This window comes from Odontesthes bonariensis, chromosome 24, assembly GCF_027942865.1.
Source record: "Odontesthes bonariensis isolate fOdoBon6 chromosome 24, fOdoBon6.hap1, whole genome shotgun sequence".
Taxonomy (NCBI): Eukaryota; Metazoa; Chordata; class Actinopteri; order Atheriniformes; family Atherinopsidae; genus Odontesthes; species Odontesthes bonariensis.
This window is the reverse complement of record NC_134529.1, coordinates 5,736,967-5,755,073: the sequence shown is the minus strand read 5'-3', so window position 1 is coordinate 5,755,073 and position 18,107 is coordinate 5,736,967. Positions and strand designations below refer to the sequence as shown.

The window sequence follows — 18,107 nt, the reverse complement described above, 5'->3', positions numbered from 1 at the left end:
TTTATATTTTCACATATTTAACACCGATTTCCTGTTTTACTGCCAACATATAAAGAAAAGAGGGTCGGCTCCAGACTTCTGCACAGCTTTAAATGTCACGGGGACGTCTCCTGAATGGTGATTCGGAGCCCACAGAGCCGTAGCCGTGTTCCCATCGTTCAGTTTTTCTTCAGCTCCGTTTTATTTCCGGCGTTTTTAGACCGGCTGCCTGTTTATTGAACCGTGTCGGGCTCAGAAAATGCCTCCAGCTTTGCCTCCTCCTGCAGGGAGAAAGATTGGCTGTGTTGAGACACATTTTTTTTATCAGCTCATTCATTTCCACATTAAACAGATGTCATAGTAAAGTTACTCTAACTCAGTTATCTTAACAAAGTTATTTGTGGTTTTCCGGAGGCTGCAAACGCCTGGTCGCAGGATGCTGGTGACTGAATCTGAACATTAAAAAGCTGCTTTTCTTTCACATTTGCAGCCCAAACATTGTGCTAATTCTGCTTAATTAATGATTCCCAGACATTTCCAAAAGTCCTGGCTGTCAGTGAAGGCAGCAGGATGGAAAATACTCAAACTTCAACATATACTCAGTGAAATAATGTAAAAATAACACTTTGGAAGCCGGCGAATGTAGCGATGGGGACGCATGACTGTGTGGGAACCCACCGGAGGAGCCGCAGTCTTACAAATGGACTCTGCTGCTTAAATATGCACATTTAGCTGTGCATATGACACCTGAAAGTATTTTATCTCTTCACTTTTAAATGAATGAATTAATTTCTTATGTTTTTTTGGAATGATTTTATTGCCTTCTTGTGATTGTATGTAGCTGTAAAGCACTTTGAATTGCCTTGTGTACGAGTTGTGCTCTACAAATAAAATTGCCTTGCCTTGCCTTCTGGAAAACGCAGGTTAGAAACTCTAGAGAGTAACTAATAGCAACAGAGAAGGGACAAAGAAAGTCTTCCTGTTTTAGTTTTAGGTCCATACGAGGGGCCGGAATGCAACTTCAGGTTCAGCTCTGAACGAGTCGCCTCACGAAAAAAACTCTCCAACTCTGACTTCATCTTCACGAGATGCTCCTTTAAAGGCTAAAACAGAGACTGATGACTCTGAGCAACATTTTATTATCTAATTAAAGGACAGATCTCCTTGTTTAGTTTGTATCCGTCTCATAAAATGTTTAGAATTCAGCCGAATTAAAGAAAATTAACCTTTACAATGAGGAAGGCTCTTCTGAGTATTTAAAACAGCTCGAATAAAACCACCTGCAGCACATTGATTGGATCCATCATGCAGAAATGGGTCAGATCCACTCTGGCTTTGATGCAGCGGCGGTCACATCCATCTCATTAACTTCCACCTTCACACGGCTGCGTTCTCTGCTGAAACATGAGACTGTTGAGCTGCAGCTTCTCCAGCTGTTTCACACAGACACACAGACCCAGAGTCATGGTAGCGCTCACAGAGATCCCCGTTGCTAGTGTCAGTTAATCCAGATAAGCAGAAGCTGCCCTGGATATGCTGAACCAGGTGAATACAACCTCAAATCTGAAGTCTTTTCCGCTCAAACATGGAGGCTCAGACAGATGGACGCTGCTGATGTGGCCTTTCAGTCCTCACTCAGCCATTTCACAAAGTGTCGGTGCCTTTTGGACATTGATTCACACAGAACGTTTGTTTTTCTTCACGGAATAAAGCGAAATAACGCACCAGGTCAGCCAACAGCGAGACGGTTCACAGCTGATCTTTAGATAAACACAAAGAGCTGCTGCTTCCGGATGCTCATTTAGCACTAATAACATTTGCACAAATATCATCATAGTAAAATATAATGTAAATGATCCATATAGCCTATATTTCTTATTGGTTCAGTCTGCTCAGTTAAATTTATTTTGACCTTTATTGTTAAATGTACAAATCTGTTTTTATTTAGTTTACTGATGTTCATTATTATTATTTACCCTACTCTTCATACTGTAGATTTGTATATAGCTGATGTTTATTCTCTATTTTTATATATATATATATATGTATTTTTTTGGGCTTTTTATGCCTTTAATGATAGGACAGATGGAGAGAGACAGGAAGCAGGGGGCAGAGAGAGGGGGAAGACATGCAGCAAAGGGTCGCTCGGTGCAGGACTCGAACCGGGGCCTGCTGCAGCGAGGACTGTAGCCTCTGTGCATGGGGCGGCTGCTTAATCCCTTATTCTCTATTTTTAATTCTATTTGCTTGTTTTTCCTTAAATTGTTTACATATCTTTTATACTGTACGCTGCTGCAACACAATAATTTCCCAAATTGGGATGAATGTATGTAGATGAATCACTACATTAATGTTTGTAGATTTCAGGAGAAACAGGGTCAGATCGAACCCTGTTTCCATCATGGGAGAAGAAGTGGAGGTGGTTGAGGAATATAAATACCTTGGTGTTCATGTGGACAACAGACTGGACTGGAGACACAACAGTGAAGCCATCTACAAGAAAGGACAGAGCAGACTGTACTTCTTTAGGAAGCTAAGGTCCTTCAAGGTTTGCAACAAGATGTTGCAGATCTTCTACAAGTCTGTTGTTGAGAGCGTCATTTCCTCTTGCGTCATCTGTTGGGGCAGCAGCATCAGAACCAGGGACCTAAAAAGACTCAACAACCTGATAAGGAAGGCTGGTTCTGTTCTGGGGACGACTGTGGAACCTCTGGAGACAATAATGCAAAGAAGGATTTTGCATAAAATCAAGAGAATTATGGACAACCCTGAACATCCTCTCCATGAGACTGTTATAAGAAAACACAGTCTCTTCAGTCAAAGGCTTCTTCAGTTTGGATGCAAAACGGACCGCTACAGGAAATCTTTCCTGCCCACAGCCATCAGCATCTATAATAACTCTTTGATTTAATTGAGCTACATCAACATTTAATTTCCCTCTGGGATAAATAAAGTATTTTTGAATTTGAATTGAATTGAATTGAATAAAGTATTTATCTATCAGCTGAAATGCAGCTTCCCTTGTAAAGGCAACACGTAGCTTTGAGCTTAATGATAAATCACCTTTTGCTCCCTCAGTCTGAAGCTAAATCTGGTGAAAGATCAGCTTCTGTTTGCTTCTTCTAGCAGTTCAAACAGCACAATGATATAAAGCATCCTCAGTTTTGAATGAATGAATGAACGAGTTTATTTAATACCATAAATCATTGCCATTTCATGAACAAGATGGTTACATCGGATTTAGCTGGAGTGCTATTTTCCATCTGTAGGTGGGGTAAGGAGTACAATTATTATCATTTTTTTCCTTTCTTTATTAAAAAAAAAAAAAAAAACCTAATTAACAGTGGGTCTATTTTAATCATTTTAATTTGTTCATTTTCGAATTATACATTTTGATTCATATTTTATTTAATATTTTCTTTTAAAAAAGTCTTTAAGAAGCCTGATTAAAAATAAATTAAAAAAATAAACAATTATCAGTGGGAGCACGTCTGTTTTAGTAGTAGGTGCATTTACATTTACTCTGAATTACTCCAGCTCTTCTCGAACAGTGATTATAGTTCTGATCCATGATGATCCGAACTGTAATAAAACCAAGATTTTAGCAATTTAGTTTGTTCACATAAGAGTAAAAGCAACATAACATGCTGCAACATAAGAATGTGGCTACGACACTTGGTATTTCTGGTTTTCTGCAGAGCAGACAGCATGTTAGTGGAGCAGCTGCGTTAGGATGTTGCTGCTCAGTCTCCTGCAAACAGTGTCGCCGGGTCTCGGGATGAGTTTGCACGCTGATGACATGTTTTCTCTTCAGCCGTTACGAGGCTCGTGATCTGAAAACCACATAAAGCGAGGCGGAGCGGCAGCGAACGAAGAGAAACCGTCACAGAGCTCATGGTGACAGATGTTGGTCGACTTCAGAATGATGATTAAAAGAGTTGAAAACCCACCGAAATTACAGAGAAAAAGTCCTGAGCCACAGCTCATTTCAGTCCCGGGAAACAGAAGTAGGTGCAGAGATTTATTTAAATGTGTTCAAACAGAAGCAGAAATATGGGTTATAAGGATTAAAAACTGAGTTTGTACATTTCTAAGATCAGTTTTCAGCTAACAGCTCTTTGGGAATCACCTTGTTGCTGCAGAAATCCTGTTTTCTGTCTGTCACACTGTGTTATCTTTGGAAGTCAAGCAGAGATCAGGGCGTGAGAACCCGTTATAACATTAATTTTCACAACAAAACACATTGTTTCATCTGAAGGTAATTACATAATTAACTCTTTATCACTGCGAAAGAGCTCAACATCACGAGGTAATTAACTTGTGATTAATTCCAGCACGGCCTCTCTCAGCTTCAGTCGTCATCTTTGCTGTTTTTTAGAGAAGAAACTAAAGAAATGGAAAAAAAAATGATGTGTTTCTGTGACAGGCTGCTGTCTGGTATGTGTAGACACAACACTGGTTCACCCTTTGAGTTTAGAGCCTTTTTTTCATAGTTTAGTGTTAAACAGGTTTAACAAACAAACAAAACAACAACACGTTCCTCTGAAAACGGTCAGACACAAGAACTGGACTGAAAATGAGTGAAAAAGCAGCCAAAGTTTAAAGAAAAGCTCTGAAAGACCTTCAGAAAGCTGGAGAACTGTCGCTCAAAACCAGTTTAAATATCAAGAAACGAGGGCCGGATCAGGACTTTTTTTTAATTTAACATGAATGCATTACGCATGTAAACAATGAAACAGGTAAGACGTTTAGTTCCCCGTTAAATGCAAACTTACAGGCACATATTCCTGGTTTTAATCTGGTAAATGACAGAAAAACAGAAAAAGATGCAGCTCAACTTTCATTTGAAGAGTTTGAATTTGCGCATCAGAGGCTGAACAGTCTCTTTGGGATAAGGCTTCAGAGCCAGGCATGTCGGGATGTTCTCCGGCTGCTCGACCCACAGCTTGTGGGACACACCGGCCTGCGTGAGTCTCTCTGAGAGGCCCGAGAGCGCCGCCTCATCCGGAGCCTGAACGCAACACACAAACACACCAAACTCACTAAAAACTCAGCCGACACGCGCTTCCATAACATCTGCATCCGCCATGAAGAAAACAGTCCTGTAATGCATGGGCGTCGCACCCGTGGGGGTTGTTTCGACACCCCCACTTTTACAGCAAGATGATTTCACCTTTTTGAATTTTCAATGACCAAATAAAGTTTGAACAAATCATAAAATGTGTTTTAAAGACTCTGTACCCTCTTTAGAATAATTCCATCCAGATTTGAGCAGTGTAACTATTGTAGTGTCCATACAGGACCTAGTTTATGGTGATCAAAATGCAAAAAATGCAGTAAAATTGCCCTGTTCTGCATTTTTACAAATCAGAGAAAGGTTTCACAAATCCCAAACAAGGTTTTAATGAATCTACAGCCTCTTTAGAATAATTCCATGCAGATTTGAGCAGTGTAACTATTGTAGGCTGGCTTACCCCCAGCACCACCTTGTGCATGGAGTCCAGCTCCGCCAGGTACCGCTGCGTGTCCGGGTCTCCGTAGTGCAGGTGCAGCGCGGCGGTGGCGGCGTGGCAGGCCTGAGTGATCACGGCCCCCAGGGGCCACGACAGACTGTGGACCAGATCCGAGCGGACCACGACGTACTGGACCAGCCGGCCGGGAGACCCGACTCCCGAAGCTGCCATGTTCAAGCTGGACCGGAACGGATTCCGGTTTATTTACCTTCCGGGTCAAGACTAACATGGAATTCTGGGACACTACCGCCCCCTGGTGGCCAATCCACGGTACAACAGTAAATAAAATGAAACCGCTTTTCTATCAGATTCTACGTTATATTCCTGTTAAGGTGGATGTTTTTAGGGAAATTAGGAACAATCCGCACTTCTTATGAGTTTTTGATGGTTTGCATGTTTTATGACCTTCCTTACACAAGTGAATAGAAGAGAAATTAGCCTTTTCTTACTCAAATCTTTCTATAGTTTGTTTAAATCTGCATTTTTTCTTTTTCTTTTATTATTCTGGCCAAGACATCTGTGGACAGACATTTATTTACAGGGTGTATCATTCTTAAACTGTTCATCTATGCAGTACACTCACAAAGCCTTCAGATGTAACTGCTTTATACATTTATTTAGCAGCTATCCTGAATTTGCAATAAATCAGGTTCCCATTAGCGTCCTTTAGCCCTTTGGCTCATTAACTCATTATACTAAATCATTTGTGTAAAATATAGATGTCATTACAGACTGCTAACTGGTGCTTTGTGACTGCTGCACCTCTCCTTACTCCTGTCTAAGCCAGGACTCTGTTTTTAAACTCAGCTTCGTATAAACAGCCCTTTTGAAGCATTTGACATGCAACCCAAAGTGCTTTACAGACAAAATGTAGAAGAAAGATCAACAAATCAAGTTGTTGTAGAGTCTACGTAGAGATGCTGAGACGGGAGAAATGAGGATCGGATCAGAAAGGTGCTCCAGTTGTCCAGCTTTTCAGCCTCTTTGGGACAAAACGCTTCTGATTTAAATATTCTGCTGATAAAAAAGAGCTGCTCTGGAGACCGTTTAATGTCCGACTCAAAAGACAAATCCTGGTAAAAAAATGACTCCACAGTTTCTGACAGTAACATAAAGTAAATGTTTGTTTAATTCAGGCTCAGGATCCACATTAATTCAGTGAACTCTTACCTCCTGATGCTCCAGCCGGACCCCCAAAGTCTCCTGATTGCTGCTCCAGACGGTAAAACAATCTTCTTCTGGGACTCAGTGCTTCACAAGTGTTTTTGTGTTTGATTTGCCTGTTTAATGATTCTGTTTAGCAACGTTTCCAACTTTAAATGTGGTTTTTACCCTTTTTTCTTTGTGTTTTTCACACTGATTTGCCATATTTCTTGCTTTTCTTGGCTCACATCGTGTTTATACCCATTTCTTTCTGGATGTGTTTTCAGGTAAAACACTTTGGACCCTCTCTTTGTCCTCAGCCATCACACATCATTAAGTATTTCACAACTCTTACTGTAAAAACATCCTGAATTTATTTGAAAAATGTTTCTGAAAACGATAAAACAGGTCATTCTAACATCTGATATGTTTATTTACACTCTAAATCTTTATTCCATTCACACCTAAATAAAGAGTTTAAATGATTTACACATCTTTACATTGATTTAATTAAAAATTAATGGTGTTTATATGTGTTTTACCCTTAGAAAGATTCACCTTTTCCGTCTGTATCTGCAGATTTATCTCTCCTGTCATGTTTTGTGGGAACAGTTGAAGTATTTTCTCAGTGTTTTGCTTCTAACAGTGGGAAGAAGTGGTTTTATTTGAAGGCTCAGGTGCCCAAACTCACCTGATGACCAAAGAAGCCCGGTGAGCCGGATGTTTCCTCCACTGGCGCCTGCTTTAAATCACACTGAACACACTGAATCCAGACATCTTGATAAGCTCCTGCTGGGATAAGTTGGGTTAACAGCTCGGAATAAACATGCAGAGTCTCCCGTTTTTAACTTTTTGGAGCCAATTTCACCTTCAAGTTCAGTTATTTCCCCAATAAAAAGAAATCCAAACCACAAATTCAGTCAAATAAATGACAAGCAAGCACGAGTAAATGTCACAATAATTATTTAATAAGCATACACGTCATAATATAAATATAAAATATGCTATTTTTGTTTTTAAAATTGGTGAGACATCATTATATCTGTGTTTCGACAGACAACCATACAAACAGGTTTTAATATTCTACCAAAATCTGCTGAAACGTCTACGCAGCTGTAACAAACTCGCCACGATGGTGCCGTCCTGAGCTCAGAGCCCGGATTCATGGAGCAGATCAGAGAAGCGCAGCGGATCGAGGACCAGGTCCGAGTTAATGTCACCACACACGAGGAGGCAAACTGCTCTTAGATCAGCCCTCCTAGTCTAAGATGCGGTGGGCCCAACGTACAGAGAGAGCACAATAACCTACCATATAGTTCTTTATATTTAGATATATTTCTCACTTTGACCCAACAATGGCATTTAGCAGCATGACAACGCACCACTCAATATGTTCTAGTTCCAATAAACTGCAAAGTAAGTTGTTAAATAATGAGATGAAATAAACATCAAACATACCGATCGTCACTGCACTAAGAGAGAAACTCGTCCACAGTGAAACAATCAGATAATCAAACAATCAAATCAGATCAGAGTGGTGGCACACCCCCCCCCCCCCCCCCAGCAGGAAGCGACTCATCCGAACATCTTCACCACGAGAGAAAATGAATGACATCAAGTTCTGTGCGTTTCATGAACAGATTTAATCCTCACACCACAAGTTACAGCTTCAGTCGTCCGACTCTAAAGTGAACTGATCCCCAACCTTCAATGACAATAAATAACAAATAGTTTTAACATTTTTCTCTTTTTTTTCCTGTTTTTTTTTTGTTTTTTTTAATTAAAAGTTTGGCTGACATGCTGAATCCTCGTGTTTTGCAGGTTTGTGGTCGATCAAAAGGAAAAGTACTGGGCGAACCACTCCTGGCGCTGGGCGTCGGCGGGGTCGATGGCGGAGTCCTTCGTTTCAGGAGGGCTTCGGGGGGGGGGGGCGCAGGAGCACAACAACAAGAGCAGCGTTACACTCAAGCCGACAAGGCAGATTTACAACCCCGGCTTACAGATATCAGGCTTACAGATGTCAGAAAGCAACATTTTACTCATAAACAGAACGTAGAAAACAGGAAAATTTCCCGTTTCACGAAGGATTTGAGCTCATTCTGAAACTGGTGGCAGCAACACGTCTCAGAAAAGGTGGAAAGCGGGCAACAAAAAGGCTGAAAAAGAGGCAGGTGGAGGAACACGTTGCAACTAATCAGGTCAGAAAAGAGAGCACCTTACAGAGGCAGAGTCTCTCAGAAGTAAAGATGGTTTTTTTCGCGATCGGCAAAAAAAAACACTGCGTCCACAAAGTGTGGGACAATTTCAGAATATTGTTCAGATGCAGGTTAAAACTGGTCTCCTCAGTTCCAGATGTTTACAGATGTTGTTAAAAGAAGAGGGGACGCCGCACAGCGGGAAACACGGACCCGCCCCAACTTTCCTGAGACGTGTTGGTGCCATCAAATTCAAGACGAGCTTTAATGTTTCTATTCTTTCCGTTGCTTTTCGTGACTAAATAAACGACTCACTTGTAACCGACTTCCCTTCAACACTCAGTCATACATCGTGTCCCAGAGTCTCCGTGCTGCAGACACTTTGTGACACAAACTTTCCTTTTTTCTCATTTCTGCAGCTGCACTCTCAGCATGTCATCTGATCCATGTCCACAGATTTGTTTTAGGAAACCATTTTACAATCTAATTTCACAGAAATGTGTTCAAGAGATGGAAGGAGTTGGAGTTTTTAATGTAAAGTTGTTACATTGACCCTATCTCTCTGTCTGCCATCTACCTTTGATCATCTATATAACCCGTGAATCCACCTAAACGGGACTAATTGATCCATTTGCAGGCAAAGCCACAGCCTCTGTATAAGAAGGGAATGCAGCGATGGTAAAATAAGCCACCGGTGTGTGGACCAACCCTTCTGAAGCTTAAAGTTTGGTATTTGGACGCCACCATCTTGGTGTTTTTAGAGCCCAAAGTGACCGTGTTGGGACGAGGGTTAAACTAAAGCGAGAAAAATGCAACTTCATCCAATCAGCTGCTGGAGCTTTGGAGCTAACAGAGCTCCTCGGCTCCTGCAGATGTGCACACGCGCTCTGATTTAATGCAGCCGTGCACTCACACAGTTAATCTGTGCACGGCACTGTCACCGATGTTTCTGTTGGGAAATGTCAGCGACAGAATTTCCACGACTGAAAGAAGCCGCGGTTTCTTTCCAAAGTTGGAGCTAATTAGGCTAAAAACAAACACCCCTGCTCTCTTAATTGGATTCTTCTTAAACAAACAGCCCCGTAACCCCGGGGTGATATTAAAACTTTTTGCTAAATTTAATCCTGGAGGAAGTTAATTACCTTCCAAATGCATCGTGTTTGTACCGCTCATAGTCACGTTCAGGCTCAAAGGTTCCAGTTTTATCATGTTTTTCCATCTATAATTTCCAATGTTAAATAAACAGCTTATGCAGGTTTGAAATGAGATGAAATGAGGACCGAAGGGAGGAAATATGATGGAGAAGACATGACAAAGAGATCAGCAGAGGACGAGGTGGTCAGAGGGATCAGAAGGAAGGAGGAGAGATGGTGTGACCCTGTTTAAATAATCAAATCACAGCCATGTTGAGTAGTACATGCTGCAGGTCTGCAGCTCCTGTGGTGCTTCGTGCCACCAGGACACACAATTCTCCATCAAAGTCAAGTGATTCGAGCAGATTTCAGCTGCGTTTTTATGTGTTTTTGTTAAACGGATTCAAACGATTCATCACCTAAAAGAGTTTTAGGATGTTCCAACTGTGTAATGCAAAGATGATGTGCTGTTAGATCATTAAAGGCTTTGCTCAAACCACTGTGACCTGACTGAGCGGTATCCTTCAGGATCCCTCTCAACGCTCACCAGTTGCTGTTGTTAAAAACTGGTATGAGCTCTAAAACAGACTTGTCTTCCTTCAGGTGACCATGTCAGTAAAAACATGCAATTACTGCAGACAAAGATGAGCTTCTGAGCCTTTTTTTGTTCGTTAATGAGGAGCTTTTGACCCGTTTGGCAGGAATGATGTAAATATAGTTCGATTCAATCAGCAGCAGGAGATCCTTAAAGGGAAAGTTCCGCTTTTTTAAACCTATTTCCAGCTGTATATATACGTTCATTTACTCATTGATAACATTTCGGTGTCACTCGGAGTCTATTTAGATCATAATAAGTCCTTCATTTCACCAATACTTTAATACAAACCGCCAGAACTATTGTCCTGTTTGTACAGCGCCTTTCACAGACCAGGGTCACAAAGCGTTGTACACTTACAACAGAAACACACAGGGGGGCGGTTTCTACACATGCATTGGCCTTGTTCTTTCACTCCCGTTATAATATACGAGGCTCTCGAATGATCTCGAGTGACACCAAAATGTTATAGATGAGTAAATGAACGTATATACAGCTGGAAATAAGGTCCAGGTTTAAAAAAGCGGAGCTTTCCCTTTAAGGATCTCTCATGATTAGGGCTGGGCGAGTTAACTCGTTAATTATTTAAGGCTGATAAATATTTAATCACGCATTAATGCAGTTTTTTTTTATTTTATTTATCTTTTTACTTATTTATTTATTTTTTAGGGCTTTTGTGCCTTTAATGGATAGGAAAGTTCAGAGAGACAGGAAGCAGGGGGCAGAGAGAGGGGGAACGACACGCAGCACAGGGCCGTCCGATGCAGGACTCGCCAGCTCAAACCACTACGCCACGGTTTTATTATTTTTTTTATGATTGTAAAAGTCTGTTGCTTACAGGCTTTTATTTTGTAAAAGTCTGTTGCTCACAGGCTTTTATTCTGTAAAAGTCTGCTGCTCACAGGCTTTTATTTTGTAAAAGTCTGCTGCTGTCTGCTGTGGAACCGGAAAAGAAAGTAATCGGCGGATCCACCAAACATGGAGAAGGGTACGGAACTTTTACTCGGCCATTTTCATGTTAAAGTTCTTCCAGACGGCGGAGTCGACAGAACCAAAGTCATCTGTAAACACTGCCAAGTTGAATTGTCTTCTCAGCGTAGTAGTTCCAGTCTAAAATATCACTTAAAGGCAAAACACACAACTGATAGCAGCAAGTCATTCAAGGAAACAGACAGTGGAGCGAGGCTTCTACATAAAAACTACAGAAAGATGCTGATGTTAAAAGTGTGTTTGCACAACAAATGTTATGGCACTTTCATTCATATGGCAGCACATTTAAAATAAAGCTAAATGCTAAAAGCTATACACTACTTTTGGATTCATTTTTGGATTTTGCGTACAAATGCGATTAATCGTGATTAATCAGGGAAATCATGTGATTAATTAGATTAAACATTTTAATCGTTGCCCAGCCCTACTCATGATTGTTGCGTTGTGACGTTTAAAATCTGCCGTATTCTGACCTGAACACAGACTGGCGTTGGTTTGAGCTTTTTTTTCCAAAGGTTGAAGTGGCCAGAGGGGCGAAAAGTCACAAAGCTTCTGCAAAGCAGCCCCCTCGTCTCATTCTGCACATAAACGGCAGCAGAACATGCAGCGTGTTGTACAAACTCACACACATGCTGCACACCTGAACGCACCTTCTGCCATGCAAGGTAAGGCATGTATCCATGTGAGAAAGCATGTTACATCATAGATCACCATCCTGGCACTCACACACTCACACATTGAGAAACAAGAGAGGCATTTATTGGACTGTAGCTGAGCTGGAAGCCCTAACAGAGGGCTTCATGTCAGAATGATCAGCGCAACATGCTGATGTTTAGCTGAAGATGAGGGTGAAGAAACAGAATCACAAAATGACACAATGCAACACAACTTAAAACCACAACACTTACGAATGAGTTGTATAACTTCCTGAACAGAAACAGAAAAGCCTGTGAGCATGCAGACCGCTGACACGTCCACACAGTCCAGGAAGAGGTACAACATGCCCCGTTTGCATTCCAAGGCCATTCTTTGAAGCTTCAGCCGCAAATGGGACTCTTGTGTTCACGTTCGGCTCATAATGTCGCTCTTTAGATATTTATAAAGTCTATTTAAAGACTTTTTTGGCGTCTCAGAGTTCAAACGTGCTGCAGCAGAGAGCGGCCGCGTCCTTTAAAGTCGGCCGCTGTGTGTTGAACAGCAGCTCGCGCCCTGTCAGGAGGCACAAAATCATCTTCAAGTGTGTTTGACTCATCGTTCGCTTAATCTCCTTTATGAAGAGCAAAGCTGGGGCGATTAGCACCACAGCGCCTAAATCCCAGAGTGAACTGTGTAACTGTAGCCATGCAGAGGGGATACGGCTTTAAGGCTTCTATTCAGCCCCTTTTAGCTCATTTTGTCTGTGATTTCCAAACAGAAAACCATGGAAAAAGGTGTCACAGAAGCAGTGAAAGGCCAAAACAATTATTTTACTCAACCATCACGTAATGTTTAGCATTTAAAATGTGATAATGTAGCGAACATCGATGCAAAAATACAGTTTTAACTGACAGGAAACTACCAAATGCTGTGACCTTTTTTAAAAAACAGTTCTGAAATTAATCAAATATCAGAGTTAGCTTTCCATAACTGCTGCAGAGAAACTTTTTTTTGTGGAAATAATGACGGTAAATGTTACTCAGTGTAAGTTCTGATGGTAGTTTTTTGGTTTTTGCCCACTTTAAGGCCCAAAACACGTGTGTTTACCAGAGTTAATGAGCCTGACCCTCCTGACCCAACCCGGGGTCACTTTCAGGACCAGGAGCACGGCGGTTTGTGCGGTTACGCTATGCGCCACAGCCTCGTTCATGACGGTTTGACACATGTTTGTGTTGCTCAGATCAAATCAAATGAGGCAGAATCACCTCCACTAACTGGGTTACGTTACAGCGACACAGGTTTTTACTGCAACAGGCCTGCAGTGAACTGGGATGAATACATTTTTTTTTACACCCATTCACGCTTTTTCTGGAGCATCGAAGGGCTCGACCTGGCAGGACAGGATGAAAGTGTGAAAAATACCTGCGAAAGTCTCACTTAGAGGACTTCTTTCTCTGGCGTTTTATCTTCTTAAGACGTAAAATACAGGTTCTACATTCAGGGTGTGACTCAGGCTAAGAGTCAGAAAGCACTTTGACCTCCAGCTAACGAGGCCTGTGATTGGACGAGCAGCGACGAGCTGCTGCCTGTCGGCTGAAGGGTCTCACCTCATGAATTTCTTGGGTTCGGTGGGAGGGGTCGGCGGGGCTAGAGGTTTGTTGGAGTTGAGCTCAAGGTGGTGAAGGGGGGAGCTGGGGATGGGCTCTAAGCGGCCGGGCGGGGCAGGGGGCAGGGGTGGGGGCTGAGGGGGCTGCCCACTCCCTGTGCCCACCACGCCAACGCCCATACCCGCCGCCTCCAGAGCCCTGAGATTGGGAGAGCTGCTGAATCTGCTGGCTGCTGTTTTCTCATTCTTTTTCTTTTGCTACACAGAAACAAAAAAGAAAAGGAGGGGCATGGGGGTCAAAAAGGGAGCAAAAGGGAAGTTTAAAGCAAAATAATAATAAAATGGAAAGGCGGGGAAAAGGAGGGCAGATGGAGCACAGGGAGAGCTCGAGAGGTTGCAACAGTCCGGTCGATGAGAGACAGGAGAGAGCAGCGTGCTAAAGCTGGTTTTTATCAAATGCTGATCGAAGCAGAGAGGATGGATCAATCTGGAGACTGGCATCAAAGTGCTCTGAGCAGAATGAGTTCAAATGAGAGGAGATGCGTCACAGCTGGAAACATCTCACTCCAACAAATGGCTTGGAAAGCAAAGGAAAGCTGGAGAAAAAGTCAGGAGGACCACGCACACATTTACACAAGCAGACACGTGATGCCGCGTTCAGACGTAGATACAGACATGTGGAACACAGACACAAACAGTGGAAGTTATAGAACCTGTGATGGACACTTAACTCTGATCATGCTGTTCAACTCAGACACACTGAAAAATGTCCCGTTAACCAGATGAGCAGCTGTTAACGGGGCGACTCAGCAATGTGCAACTGTGGCTTTAGGAATGAATTCTGGAGCCCAAGTCTGTTGATGTTGATGTGCACGTGAGGGCTTTTTTCAGCAGTTGAAAGAAAGTACACCCTCTTTCAGTTCCAACGGTGGAACATTGGAGAACATCAGGATATAAACCCAACGATGTGGTTCCTACCAGGTGTTAAAATGAGTTAAATAAAAGCTCAGATGGACAACACACGACATGTTACAATGTCTCATTATGTATTGAACCAAAACTGAAGCAAAACACAGAAGCAGGGTGTGAGAAACTAAGTGAACCCCTGATCCAGCAGCTTCAGCAGCAGTGAGCTGAAGTAATGGTTTCCTGTGGGACGTTATCAGTCTCTCTCATGGTTAAAGGAGGAATCTCGGCCCACTCTTCTCTCCAGTGCTGCTTCAGCTCGTTGTTTGGTTTCCTCCAAACGTGCTGCTGTGCATTATGAGCAAACATCTCCACTTTGCTCTGGTCTGTCCAAAGGACATTGTTCCAGAAGTCTTGTGGTTTGTTCAGATGCAGCTTTGCAAACCTAAGCTGTGCTGCCATGTTCTTTTTAGAGAGAAGAGGCTTTCTCCTGCAGCCCTTCCACACAAGCCATACCTGTTCAGTCTGTTTCTAACTGTGCTGTCATGACCTTTAACCTTTAACATGCTGACTGAGGCCTGCAGAGTCTGAGATGTAGCTCTTGGGTTTCTGACCTTGGGGTGACCTTGCTGGGACGTCCACTCCTGGGCAGATTGACAGCTGTCCTGAATGTTTTCCACCTGTGAATAATCTTTCTCTCTGTAGAACGATGGACTCCAGATAGTTTGGAAACGGCCTCATAACCCTTCCCAGGTTGATGGGCAGCAACAGCTGCTGCTGTCTTTTTTCCTTGGCATCGTGCTAACACACACCTGAATGCTGCAGAGCAGCAATGATAGACTCAGTTTTTGTTAAATAATTAAGGATATGTTACATGTTGTTGTCATATTAAGACGTGGCAGGAACCAGATGTTGTAGTAAAACCGTAGAACTGAAAGAGGGAGTTCTTTGTTTTAACGTTTTCCTCTGCTGCTTTAAAGAAATGAGACACAGAACTTTATAAATCGTATTAATCACGTCCTCTTTCACCGTTTTGGTGAAAAGAGTAAATGTGTTCTTTTTCTCTAGTCTGATCATGATTTTTGACATCATTTTGTGCTGCTGCAGGATAAAACGTCTCAGTTTAACCTTGAAATGATCCAGTTTCTCCAGCAACCGTCTCGTCTTTTACTCGCAGTGATATGTGAAATGTGAAAATGACAATTGAATCCATTTAAACTCCACATTTGATTGTCCTGATTGATCAGCGCTGATGGGTGTGAAATGATTTGCAGTGGATATCATCTTTGCCATGGCGTAAAAAACAGCCTTAGACACATCAGAGCTCCCCTGTGTGCGGCGTGTTGAAGGACGTTGGGAATTACCTTAATGAGCGGGTTGATAACTCCTACATTAGGACTGGCGTTGAACACTTTGTTGAAGTTGGTCTCCCTGTTGACGAGCTCCAGCTGGTAGAACTTCTTATCATCCTGGAGGAGAAAATCAGGTTAGCTGACAGCCAGCGAGGCTGCGGAAGACTCAAGGGAGCGTGAAAGGACTCAAAATCACACATTTAATGAGTTCTGTCTGCAGAATTTTTGCCTCGTGGGAAACGCAGTTGACACAACACTTTCATACCTTCATGAAAGCTGCGAAAAAAAAGCAGCGAGTCTAAGAATCTGAGTTGTTCTTCGGACCTGCCACTTAATGATGGAAACTTTTACCCTCATGCAGTCACAAAATAAGCTGATTTCTAAAGTCAGCTTCATGCGATTTGCTCAGTGGAACCAAAGTGTCCCCAACAAACCAAATGAAACACACAGTATTAAAGAGGTGAAGAATGATGCATCCGAGAGGCTCCGAAAGACAGAAAGTAAGTCTAGTTTGTAACAAACTTTGAATTTTTCTCATCTAGTCCTGCTTCTAACAGTGAATTCATTCTGTTTGAAGGTTTCTAACTTTTGGTTTAAAGGTTTAAAGCTCCTGTTCAGTCACTGTTTGTTTGACTCTACAGACTCGGATGTGATGCTCCTCATGACTACACCAACTTTAACTGGCTGCTTTGCAGGCCTGAGATGAAGCTACATAAACAAGTTTAATAACAGAGGTCAGTGAAATAACTCACTTATCATTCTTAACATTTACTCTTACTTAGGCTTTAATGTGGTCGATGGAAAAATAGGATTTATTCTTTATATTATTTGGCATCATTTTGCACCGTTTCAACCCATATGGATAGGACAGTGTACGTTGAAATGATCTATTAGCATCTGTTAGCACATAAAAAACATAAAGATGTAGCATAACTACATGGAAAAGTGGGAGACTCAGCAGCCAGAGACGTGAATAAAAGTGATCCGGGTTCTGCAGATGGGGCTGATTCAGAGCACAGAGTTATCCTTTGTTTAAGTTAAATATTTGAGTTAATTTCAAGTGAGAAAGTTTGATGTTCTAAGGTTTAATGAGCTTTGCACTGTAACAATGGGCAGATTTGACCTTTAAAGGCAAACCCTGAAATTGACTTTTTCACATTTCTTTTTCATTAAAACTTCTACGTTAACTTTTCTATGAAGGTTTACATACTTCTACTTTAGTAAAGGTCGTATGTACTTTTTAAATCTCTGCTTGTACCCGTCCAACACATTAAAAGAATGATTTTCCCCACTACATTTAAGACTGAAACATTAAGTAACGACATCATCGGCAGTAACTTACCACCAGTTTTTTGACCAGAGTTTCTCTCTCAGAGACCATGTCCTTCAGCTCAGCGATGACCTGCAGATCCTCAGGACGACTCTCTCTGTTCCTGAACTTATCCTCTGTTCCTTCCAGCCTGAGGACACCAAAATACAAACAGAATGAATATTCTGCACAGATACAGCTCAAAATTAGACAGATAACACGTCTGAACTCTTTCAAATACTGAAGAATATATCAAATATCATGTAAAAAGGCAGGGGTCATTTACAATAGTTGATCTTGGCCTTTATAGTGTGTGAACAACATTTGTGAGTTAAGTGGACTAAATGTAATTTCTCCCCAGTTTAGTGGCTGCATGTTTGACATCAACAGCCGAGCTGCATAATTCTGTTTATAGGTGACTTTACATTGGAAAACTATTTAGGATACACTTTACAGAAAACACCACAATATAATACAGCTTCCCTTTGGGATGAACCAAGTGTTTTCTCATTTCAATTATTCCTTTAATTTTATTACAAACTACCCGAGTAAGCTTATGCATCATCAAGAAATGTGTTAAAATAGACATCATAATAAAGCATTGCATGAAAATATCCTTTTTCTTGGAGTTTTGCAGAATTCCTGTTTATTCCCACAAATAAAAAGCATCCAGAATGGGCTGTCAGTACAGGCAATAAGCTCACGAGTAAAGTGTTTTAAGTCTGCCTCTCCTTTATTTAACTAACCACC

General features: G+C 41.8%; 2 protein-coding genes across 4 annotated transcripts in view; both read right to left on the bottom strand.

Annotated features, from left to right (window-relative positions):
- Positions 1 to 3,141: 3,141 nt before the first annotated feature.
- Positions 3,142 to 5,678, bottom strand: ptrhd1 (peptidyl-tRNA hydrolase domain containing 1). Its single transcript, XM_075459015.1, has 2 exons — positions 5,454 to 5,678; positions 3,142 to 4,990 (listed from the first exon to the last, which is right to left on the bottom strand). The coding sequence occupies exons 1-2, from the start codon at positions 5,661 to 5,663 to the stop codon at positions 4,820 to 4,822; spliced, it is 381 nt and encodes a 126-aa protein (XP_075315130.1). The 5' UTR covers positions 5,664 to 5,678; the 3' UTR covers positions 3,142 to 4,819.
- Positions 5,679 to 7,593: 1,915 nt separating this feature from the next.
- Positions 7,594 to 18,107, bottom strand: part of fam184ab (family with sequence similarity 184 member Ab) — a 158,405-nt gene continuing 147,891 nt past the window's right edge. For 2 of the 3 annotated variants that reach the window (XM_075459367.1, XM_075459368.1), the window contains exons 19-22: positions 17,391 to 17,508; positions 16,061 to 16,165; positions 13,792 to 14,048; positions 7,594 to 8,550 (exon numbers count right to left, since the gene is read on the bottom strand). In XM_075459367.1, the coding sequence (XP_075315482.1) occupies positions 8,469 to 8,550; positions 13,792 to 14,048; positions 16,061 to 16,165; positions 17,391 to 17,508 (562 nt within the window). In that variant the 3' untranslated portion in view covers positions 7,594 to 8,468. The remainder of the gene's footprint in view (positions 8,551 to 13,791; positions 14,049 to 16,060; positions 16,166 to 17,390; positions 17,509 to 18,107) is intronic. The other variant, XM_075459369.1, reaches the window with a different exon arrangement.

Coding starts and splice junctions, on each gene's coding strand:
- ptrhd1 (XM_075459015.1), bottom strand. CDS start 5,663: ATGGCAGCTTCGGGAGTCGGGTCTCCCGGCCGGCTGGTCCAGTACGTC. Junction 4,991..5,453: donor TGCACAAGGTGGTGCTGGGG/GTAAGCCAGCCT, acceptor TGTTGCGTTCAG/GCTCCGGATGAGGCGGCGCT.